At 46.0% G+C, this 11,250-nt stretch overlaps 1 protein-coding gene across 1 annotated transcript; it reads left to right on the top strand.

Annotated features, from left to right (window-relative positions):
- The first annotated feature begins 617 nt into the window (after positions 1-617).
- On the top strand, positions 618-6,838 carry LOC121632307 (interferon-induced protein with tetratricopeptide repeats 5-like). The gene is given in 10 exon segments (XM_041973662.1): positions 618-724; positions 1,465-1,656; positions 2,130-2,193; positions 2,196-2,341; positions 2,559-2,700; positions 2,943-3,044; positions 3,127-3,253; positions 4,438-4,579; positions 4,728-4,775; positions 4,853-6,838. Coding segments are annotated over 10 exon segments (1,269 nt in total). The 5' UTR covers positions 618-637; the 3' UTR covers positions 5,072-6,838.
- The last annotated feature ends 4,412 nt before the right edge of the window (positions 6,839-11,250 follow it).

The following is an 11,250-nucleotide window of genomic DNA, read 5'->3' as shown; positions in this document are numbered from 1 at the left end:
CCCCACCTGTAAACTTGGTTGACTTGTTTACTCCTTACTTAACCCCACCTGTAAACTTGGTTTACTCTGGTTTACCTTCCTTAACCCACCTGTAAACTGGTTATCCATCATCTTCACATAGTACAAAACGCCCCAACGACAAAAATAAAATCTAAAAAAACTCCATGAAATATCCAATTAGTAAAAAGTATTAATGTTGGTTAAAATGAAGTGACCATCTACATGTAGAACCAACAGCACCTCCAGGTCAGATCTGTTTCCATCTAACACAACCTTTCTGTGTGAGCTGCAGCGATGCAGAGGATCTCACTGCAGGCTGCAGCAGCTGCAGAGTCGCTTCACCTGGGACTGAAGGAGAACGACTGGAGCTGGACGACCTAAACAAGCAGCTGCTGCACGATATGGAGCTGCAGCTGGGACAGCGGGGCACCATGACACACTCCTACAGAAACCTGGCTTATGTGAGGTAAACAATGTGAGTGGAGCGGTGGCTTTCTGCACACCACCTGAAACCTCTGAGCATCCTCACCTGTCTGTCCTCATCTTCAGGTCAGCCGGAGGAGGCGCTGTCACTTCTCATCCAGTCAGAGCAGACACCCAGGATGTTTACGGTGAGAACGAGCGGCGGCTCATTGTGATGTACGGAGACCTGGCCTGGCTAAAGTACCACACCGGAGACCACCAACAGTCCCAGAGCTACTGGCAGAAAGTCCAGGACATACTGGTATGTACACAGGATGGAGCTGCTAGCTTAGCTTAGCACGGACACATTTAACTGATGTGAGAGGAGGAAGGTAACTCCTACTCCAATATCACTGATGGTCATCCAGGAACAAAACCTGGGTAATAAGACAAGAAGCTCTGCATGAAGGGACGGACAGTTCTGAGTTTGGAAAGATGGTTGTGAAGAAAGTAGAACTACCAAAAATATCAACTCAAAGGACAAAAATATCAGAAAAACAAGCAGCAAGTGTTACAACATGCCAGAAAGAGAAAAATAAAGACCCGTGGAGACAGATGAAGGTCAAAGTGTTGATAAACCTGCAGATGGTGTCCGCGTTAGTAATAATGGATTAGATTTATTAGCTCTTTTCAAGCACCCAAAGCTCTTTACATGGTTTTCCATCATTCATCCTCACTCATACCTGGTGGTGCTGAGCTATGTGTTAGCCACCAGCTGCCCTGGGGCAGGCTGACGGAGACGTGGCTGCCAGTTCGCACCTACGCCTCTCCGACCATCACCGACATTCGTTCACCAGAGACGCCAACACTGGAGGCGAGGAGGGTTAGTGTCTCGCCCAAGGACACAACGACAGTTGACTGCGGGAGTGGGAATCAAAACCGTCAACCTTCCGGTCATTGGACGACTGCTCTAGCTCTACCGCCTGAGCCACCGCCGCCGCAGCAGAAGCTAAAGTCCACGTCTGTCAGATATAATTTCCTTACCTGTCTGAATCTCTGCAGGTGGAGCATCCAAACCCAGTCACCCCAGGTCCTCCACCCAGGAGGTGTACGGAGAAGGCCTGGACCTTTCTCAAGCTCTCTAAATCCTACTATGACAGAGCCGAGGAGTGTTTCTGCAGAGCTTTGGAGCTACAGCCTGAAGACTGCGAATTTAACAATGGTTACGCCATCGTTCTCTATCGCACAGAACAGGTACTGATTTATCACAACAGCCTTCCATTACGCTGAACCTGCTGGTTTCACCACTGTCACCATTTCACCAACCAAACCGAACATCTTGTGAAGGTAGGGGACGGGTCCTGACTTGTTTGCACCTATGCACCAAACTGGGGTCCCTGGAGCGGATTCCCACCCCCAGGAATCCTCCGCAGGGACCCCAGAAAGGGTGAACACCTCTGGTATGAACGGTGGCAATGCTTTTGTTATTGGACTTCTGTGCTCGTCATGGATTGTCCATAACAAACACCATGTTCAAGCATAAGAGTCCACATGTGCTCCTGGCACCAGGACACTCTAGGCTGCAGTTTGTATTGGTATCATTGGACTTTTAGTTGTTTTAACTGCTGTCACCATCACATAAACACCAGCTGATTGATCAGATTTTAGTTGAATATAAATGGGGAGACGCTGCAGAACTAACAGGTCTGATCTGCAGCATGTTTTAGGACGCGCACGCTGAAGCGTCACCAGCCATCAAACAACTTCGCCGAGCCGTGGAAATGAACCCTGACGTGCCGTCCTGCTGTCCATGCTGGCACTGAAGCTGCTGTACTACCAGGAGCACGAGGAGGCCGACAGGCTGGTGGAGAGAGCGCTGGAGATCGGACCCGAGGACACCCAGGTCCTCCGCTACGTAGGAAATTACCTCCAGAAGCAGGTAGCTACACGAGAAGGAAAAGTCTCTTAGTACTGACTGGTCCTACAGAGTGAACCTGGTCCTGATGGTGAGCCTGGTCCTGATGGTGAGCCTGGTCCTGATGGTGAGCCTGGTCCTGATGGTGAGCCTGGTCCTGATGGTGAACCTGGTCCTGATGATGCTGAGGAGGAGAACTGTGTTTCCGTTTGAATGGACCTTGATATGCGGTCTCTTTTAGAACCAGGTGGACCGGGCTGTTGATTTGCTGAAGAAAGCCCTGGAGAACAACAACCAATCAGCTTTCATCCATCAGCGTCTAGCTTTGTGCTACAAGCAGAAGAAGATCACTCTGCTCTCCACCAGAAACCAGCAAGACAGAGGTACTTGATCACATGAACACTTTATAGTAAATCCTGGGATCAGAGTCCTGTTGTAGACCCCTTCTATGGTGAGGGGAGGGCAGTGGGTCCCCAATCCAGTCTTTAGGTGTGGTGTCCTACAAAGATCCCAGGATCTGCTGAACTCTTCCATCAGTCACCGGAGGAGGAAACTCCCTGATGTGACCTTCCTCACCTAAGACATACCATATATATGAGTGTGTGTGTGTGTGTGTAATCTATAGCCAATTATTCCAAAGCAGCGTCGGAGGAGGACTGGCGCCACCGGCCGCCGCCAGGTGAGAGGAGAACATCTTCGGGAGGTCGCCAGTCCAGCACACAAACAGGTGATCTTAATAATAAGAGCAGCAGACGAGACGCTTCCTGTAACCATGAACATGAAAATGAACCAACCGTGTTCTTCTGCAGTAGAAGCTCAGCGTTGGAGGAGTCTCAGCATTCGGCACCTGGAGGAGGCCATCAGGCTGAAGAGCACGTTAAACCCCGCCAAGGCCGAGCTGGCTCTGCAGTACGCTGAGGAAAGAGACATCACCAGGTGCTGGTCACCAGGAGCCGACCCATCCCAGACTAAAAAAAAACTTTTTACCAGACGAGGACGCAGAAACCAAACGAGGACTCAACACATCAGCGTTCTGATAACGAACGTCTCTCAGCTCCTGGACACGGAGGTGACGGTATCATGGGTTTGTAGGCGTGTCCTCAACACCTCAGACATGATGGAAGGACAGGTAGGACATCTGAAAGGATGGACAACCCGACGGAGACATGCTCATACTTCTTTACTTCCCTCGGTCGCTCCTCGACTCCTCAGCTCCTCACAGAGGCACAAGAACCGAGTCCAGACCTCATCCTCACCGTCATGTCCGCGTCTCGTTCCAGTCTCGTATCCGCTTCTATGAGTCCATCTAAAGACGGAGACATGCTCATACTTCTTTACTTCCCTCGGTCGATCCTTCGACTCCTCAGCTCCTCACAGAGGCACAAGAAACAGAGTCCAGACCTCATCATTACCGTCATGTCCGCGTCTCGTTCAGTCTCGTATCTGCTTCTATGAGTCCATCTAAAGACGGAGACATGCTCATACTTCTTTACTTCCCTCAGTCGCTCCTCGACTCCTCAGCTCCTCAGCTCCTCACAGAGGCACAAGAACCGAGTCCAGACCTCATCCTCACCGTCATGTCCGCGTCTCGTTCCAGTCTCGTATCCGCTTCTATGAGTCCATCTAAAGACGGAGACATGCTCATACTTCTTTACTTCCCTCAGTCGCTCCTCGACTCCTCAGCTCCTCACAGAGGCACAAGAACCGAGTCCAGACCTCATCCTCACCATCATGTCCGCGTCTCGTTCCAGTCTCGTATCCGCTTCTATGAGTCCATCTAAAGACGGAGACATGCTCATACTTCTTTACTTCCCTCAGTCGCTCCTCGACTCCTCAGCTCCTCACAGAGGCACAAGAACCGAGTCCAGACCTCATCCTCACCGTCATGTCCGCGTCTCGTATCCGCTTCTATGAGTCCATCTAAAGACGGAGACATCAAGTTTAGTCCTGTTTGCTTTTATTAACCTCGTGTTTAAAGCAAAGTGAAGATTTTTAGATTCAGTTTTCTTCCATTTCTGTGCTTTAGCCCAGATCCCGGATCCTCCGTGGCTTGGGGTAGCGGACACTGTCGGATGGCGGGGTCTATGGTGGTATGAACTGTATCGTCCTTGTTGTTTCAGAGCTCGGCGGCTGTTCGATGAGGCTCTGGGAAAGTTAGAGGAGGAGCCTGAGAGCATCCGTGGGAGCATCTGCCAGAACTACGCCGAGTTCTGTCAGCACCACACTTTCCAGGACGACCTCGCCATCACCTACTACAAAAAGGTACGGATGGAGCCTGAACCCTGGCTGTAGGTCCCTGGTTCTGGGAACCAGACTAGGCTTACGACTCGGGGTACCAGACTAGACCTCAGACTCACAGAATAAAGTCCCAGACCGTCCTGGATGAGTAATTATGTCCTGTTTTCAACAGGTTCTCGAGTTCAGACGGAGGCCCTCTGACCGGAACTTCTGCCTTAAGGTTTGTCAGCTTTACTTTCTTCTGTTCTTCAGATTCAAACGCAGGTCTGTGCCCAATCAAGCTGCCTTCATCCACAGAAAATGAAGCAGATTGCAGAGCGGCGTCTGTCCAGGAACCCCGGAGACGCCGCAGCATACGGCCTTCTGGGAGATGTGGCCAAAGAGGAGGGGCTTCTTAAGAGGGCGGTGGAATATTACGAGAAAGCTCTGGAAAGGGGCGGAGACAGCGGCGAGTATCTGTCGGCTCTGTGTGAGCTGCGTTTGAAGCTGAGAGATTCAAGGGAGGACAAATCCTGAATGAAGCGCCGGTACTGGTTTGGTTTCCAGACATCTCTGTTCCAGCTTTTCCCACAGCCTGATATTTACAGGCTGATTCTGATTATTCCAGTCGTCATGTAGCCTCCATAATCTGATCATAAGAAATCTGACCAACATATATTTCTCCCCAATACTGCAGGCAGACCTGTGCATCTGATTTAATTGATGCCTAACCTTCTTCTTTTTCTGTGAAAACAAATGTTTAACCAACTCATTAACCGTCCCTATAAACAACTAATGTACAAATCTCTCTGGTTTTAGTAGAAGACGACATGTTTCAGCCTCGCTGGCTGTACGTTTTAGACTTGATTTTAAAGTTTTACTGATTACTGTTAAAGCTCGTTTAGGTCTGGTACCCGTACTGACACCCTACGAGCCTCCCCGCAGCCTTAGATCCTCAGGCAGGTCCCGTTTAGCTGTACCAGGGTCCAAACTAAAGACCAGAGGTGACCCAGCTTTTTCCATCCGAGCCCCTCGACTCTGGAACGACCTGCCTGAGGACATAAGGCTGCACCATCAGTTCACCTTTTAAATCACTTCTTAAAACACACTTTTATCGACTGGCTTTTTTATGACATTTTTATTTACTTTATTTTCAAAATGTACTCGTGCGTTTATCTTTTCATTGTTGATTTTATTACCTGACTTTGCTGTGTGCTGTTCAGCACTTTGTAAACCTGGTTTTTAAAAGTGCTGTACAAATAAAGATTTATTCTAAATTTAGTAAACAAGGTTCTGGATTATTCTCAGTGGCATCACACTGCTGGAGTTTGTAATGAGCTTCAGACAGGGCTGACCAGGTAACTGTCATGTCCAGTCCAGAGCGGTGTCAGGAACCCTGCCGTCCAGTGGGTTAGTTCTGATCTCCGTACGGCCGGGGGACTGCACCCCTGCCCTGTGGAGTCCCTCAAAGCTCAATTCTGGGCCAATTTTATTTTCTTTTTATATTCTCTCACTTAGTATTTTCAGAAAATTATGTATTTTCATTTTCATTTTTTTTTTTCTGATACACAGATTTATTTGCCCCTAAAACAAAACAACCAAAGTTCCCTGTCTCCAGGGATTTAGCGTCTTAAGGGTTCAAAGAGTGGACGGCTTTTAAGATTAAATGAAGTTTGATTCTACAGGTTTCATGTGAAACCATCACAAACATGGACAGAGGCTTCAAACTCGACGCATCCGCAGTGAAATCCAGTTTTTATTAACTGCAACTTTTTGCAAGAACTAAATTGATTTTATCTTTTCGATAAAAACTTGGAATGTGTGATTCGTGCTTTTATTACATCCTGCTTGGACGGCGGTAATGTTCTCCATGCTGGTCCTAACCAAACCTTCCAAACTCATTCCTGAATCCAGACTCAAAACTGGTCCAGCTTTGTCAGTACTGGCCTTTCCCAGACCAGCCCCCTCTCCCAGACCAAACCGGCCCCCACAGCAAATGTTAGTTTTTTCCTTTTTGAAGTGTTTTTGCTTGAGCCATTTCTGACAGCATATCTTCATATTTTAACTGTTTGGTGTATTCTACTTTTATACTTTTATATTTGATTGTAATACATTTAAGTCTTCATATTTTTTCCTGTGTATTTTGTAGTTTTTAGATTTCTTTGGCATTTTTGATTTAAGTGTATTTTGTTTCTTAAGTCTTTTGTTTTTGTCGTGCGATATTCTGCCTGTGTGGAACATCTGAGTTTCAAACCAAGTGTTCTATGATGCGCTTTATAAATAAAGTGGATTGTATTAATCGGAGGATGTAAACTTTCATGTCATCTGTGTAACAACTTTTTAGCTCCAGCATTAGCAGCTAATGCTAAGACCGAGGGCTCCGGCATTAGCAGCTAATGCTAAGACAGAAGGCTCCGGCATTATCAGCTAATGCTAAGACAGAAGGCTCCGGCATTAGCAGCTAATGCTAAGACCGAGGGCTCCGGCATTAGCAGCTAATGCTAAGACAGAAGGCTCCGGCATTAGCAGCTAATGCTAAGACCGAAGGCTCCGGCATTAGCAGCTAATGCTAAGACCGAGGGCTCCGGCATTAGCAGCTAATGCTAAGACCGAGGGCTACGGCATTAGCAGCTAATGCTAAGACAGAAGGCTCCGGCATTAGCAGCTAATGCTAAGACCGAAGGCTCCGGCATTAGCAGCTAATGCTAAGACCGAGGGCTCCGGCATTAGCAGCTAAAGCTAAGACCGAGGGCTCCGGCATTAGCAGCTAATGCTAAGACCGAGGGCTCCGGCATTAAGCTAGACCGAGGGCTACGGCATTAGCTAATGCTAAGACCGAGGGCTCCGGCATTAGCAGCTAATGCTAAGACCGAGGGCTCCGGCATTAGCAGCTAATGCTAAGACCGAAGGCTCCGGCATTAGCAGCTAATGCTAAGACCGAGGGCTCCGGCATTAGCAGCTAATGCTAAGACCCGAGGGCTTCCGGCATTAGCAGCTAATGCTAAGACCGAGGGCTCCGGCATTAGCAGCTAATGCTAAGACCGAGGGCTCAGGCATTAGCAGCTAATGCTAAGACCGAGGGCTCCGGCATTAGCAGCTAATGCTAAGACCGAAGGCTTATGCCTTGCAGCTAACGCAAGGCCCATTTCTGGCTCATTCCACTGAATGGTGCCATTTCCATGTTGCAAGTCCACAAAATTAAATACTTAATTTTAAAAAATTTTTAAAACTAAATCTAGTAATGGACTTATTTAACTTTTTAAATTGTGTATTGATCATTCTTAAGTTTATTTACTTAATTTGTTTAGATGGGTTTTGAGTCAAAGATGGTTGCATGTTTTTTAGTCCTGTTACCAAAATTCACGTTACATTTAAAAAGCATTTTTCAAAGCGTTTCAAAGTAATTTTTCTGTTAAGTTTTTATTTTAATGGAATGATTTGTTCAAATAATTAGTTTTTACATCAATTATTATATGTAGAAGTTCTATTTTTCTAAAAGACCCAAAGCTATATTCATCATTTCAAGAAGACACAAAGCTCAAGTTAATTAAATTTATTATTATGTAATCTACTAAACAGTTGGATAAATGATGGGCCACAATAAAAACCAATAAAGTAACAGGAATGAACAATGAACAACAGGAACTTGTACAGAGGGTGCATGTGAGTTTTGTGTGAAAGTGGCCTATTCTCAGATTGCAGTGTGTCCCAGACCTTTCCAGTTTTCATATAGCGAGCTGTGACTGGCCTCTGGGGTGGGATGATGCACAAACTGTCCTCAGAGAAGCCACAGCAGGTCTTCCCACGCAGGCCAGAAAAGAAACGTAATGAAACACGAGCTGCCATAGAAACGCCACTTATGACATTTTGGGGAGCTACATCATACTGACAATAAAACGTCTGTTGATTGCTCACAAATTCACCGTAGCCTCAAGTATTACGTAAAGTGGCACAATGAATCAATTAAATATATCATTCAATAATTACTTAAATGTGTCATTAAATAATTAAAATGATAATTAAATACATAAATGTGTAATTAAATGTATCATTAATTAATTAAATTACAAATTAATATATGTAAAAACATATATAATTATTTCACTATTTAATTATTTCACTATTTAATTAATTATTTATCTATTTAATTATTTCATGGTCCACTGCCATAATCATGTATTGAAATGTGTTCACTAGCTCTGCATTGATCTGGAGCGTATTTTTCTGGAAAGATCAACCAATCAGGCGTCAGGAACCGCCCACTGAGTTTGATGGGCTAGGCTGACAGATAAAATAAATTCATGATTATGGCAGTGGACCATGAAATAATTAATTAAATAGATAAATAATTAAATAGATAAACAATTTTATTGAATGATATATTTAATTAATTCATTGTGTCACTTTACGTCCTCCATAAAGTATGATTATGGACGCTATAATTATTGTGACCACTGAAGCGTGGCGGCGCCGCAAGCTAAACTTTTTGTAGGTCTATGTTTAATAGAAAATAAAGTAAATGCTAACTAAGCTAACACACCTGCAGTCTTAGCCACTAACTATACACAATGTCCAAAAGACAGCAAGTTAGCTTAACGTTAGGATTTACTAAAAGGCTGAAAGAGCCAGGCTAGCCGGATGTAGCATCTACAGCTCATACAGTAGACAAGCTAAAAAGCTGGAGATGAGTTTAACAATAATGTTAACACGACGGAAGAAGGCTAGTGCAGGCTTGTTCAGTTCGGTCCTACGAGGTCCGCAATCCAGCAGGCCACATTAATCCTGCATCAAATTAAATGGATCTAACAACCAATCAAGTTCTGCACAAAAACACACGACACTGCACAATTCCTTTGAGTAAGGTGTGTTGAAGCAGGGATACATGGAAACCCTGCTGGACTGCGGACCTCGTAGGACCGAACTGAATAACCCTGGGCTGCCTCGGCCTGCTCTTCTGTTATACCTGCTGGAGAAGGGATGACGGTTAAAGTTGCTGCCAGCTGGAGCTGGTAGTGGAGAGAAGGAAGGACCGTTGCCCGTCCTGACAAGGATGGGACCCTTGGTTGCACTATATGCAGAGATGCAAAACTGTGGGGCAAGTTATATCAGCTGGAATCGACCCTCCAGAAAAAAGAAAAGAGAAGAAAAACAAAAAGCTCCCCCTCAGCCCACAGTGTTGTTCGCGCTCTGTGTTAGGGTAACAAGACTGAGTGGAAACCCAGGGACGAGACGGAAATGTCCATTTTTACAAAAAAAAAAAAAAAATATATATATATATATATATATATATATAAATATATATATATATATATATATGTGTATGTATATATATACACTGCTGACAAAAATGAAAGGAACACTTTTTTTATTGGGCCTGGCATGAAATCAGTTAAACCTGTCTGATAATTTTCTGGTTGGTTAAGCAGCTGAGGGCATCGTTAATCACTTTCAGCTGTATTGGTGTTCATGGAATTAACAACAGGTGCACCACAGTGGCAACAATCAGAAAACCCTCAAAACAGGACTGGTTTTACATGTGGAGGTCATTTCAAGTTTCTCCCTCTTGATCTTTTTTGGCTGATTTTTCACTCGTGCTGGTTTTGGCTTGAGTAATCATCTCTACTGGCAGTATGAGGCGATTCCTTAACCCTACAGAAGTTGCACAGGTTGTCCAACTTCTCCAGGATGGCACATCCACACGTGCTGCAGCAAGAAGGTTTAATGTGTCTCCCAGCACAATCTCCAGAACATGGAGGAGATTTCAGGAGACTGGTGGTTATTCTCGGAGAGCTGGACAGGGCCGTAGAAGGTCCTCAAGCCATCAGCAAGACCGATACCTGCTCCTTTGTGCAAGGCAGAACAGGCTGAGCACTGCTCGTGCCCTACAGAATGACCTCCAGAGGGCCACTGGTGTGAATGTCTCTACCCAAACAATCAGGAACAGACTTCATGAAGGTGGCCTGAGGGCCCGACGTCCTGTAGTGGGCCCTGTGCTCACTGCCCAGCACCGCGGAGCTCGACTGGCATTTGCTGAAGAACACCAGAATTGGCAAGTCCGCCACTGGCGCCCTGTACTTTTCACAGACGAGAGCAGGTTCACCCTGAGCACCTGTGATAGACGTGAAAGAGTCTGGAGAAGACAAGGAGAACGTTATGCTGCCTGCAACGTCGTTCAACATGACAGGTTTGGTGGTGGGTCAGTGATAGTCTGGGGAGGCATATCCATGGAGGGACGCACAGACCTCTACTGCCTAGGAAATGGTTCTCTGACTGCCATAAGGTATCGAGATGAAATCCTTCAACCCATTGTCAGACCCTACGCTGGTGCAGTAGGTCCTGGTTTCCTCCTAATGCACGACAATGCCCGGCCTCATGTGGCAAGAGTATGCAGGCAGTACCTGGAGGATGAAGGAATTGAAACAATTGAATGGCCTTCACGATCCCCTGACTTAAACCCAATAGAACATGTGTGGGACATTATGTTTCAATCCATTAGGCGCCGCCAAGTTGCTCCTCAGACTGTACAACAGCTCAGGGATGCCCTCACACAGATCTGGGAGGAAATGCCACAAGACACCATCTGTCGTCTCATTAGGAGCATGCCGCGACGTTGTCAAGCATGCATACAAGCTCGTGGGGGCCACACAAGATACTGAAAAGCATTTTGAGTTGCAGAAATTAAGTTTTTGAAAAAATGGACTAGCCTGCCACATCTT

The sequence above is a fragment of the Melanotaenia boesemani genome, chromosome 21, assembly GCF_017639745.1.
Source record: "Melanotaenia boesemani isolate fMelBoe1 chromosome 21, fMelBoe1.pri, whole genome shotgun sequence".
Classification (NCBI taxonomy): Eukaryota; Metazoa; Chordata; class Actinopteri; order Atheriniformes; family Melanotaeniidae; genus Melanotaenia; species Melanotaenia boesemani.
Note: the sequence above shows the minus strand (reverse complement) of the source record. Positions and strands in the feature narration are given on the sequence as shown.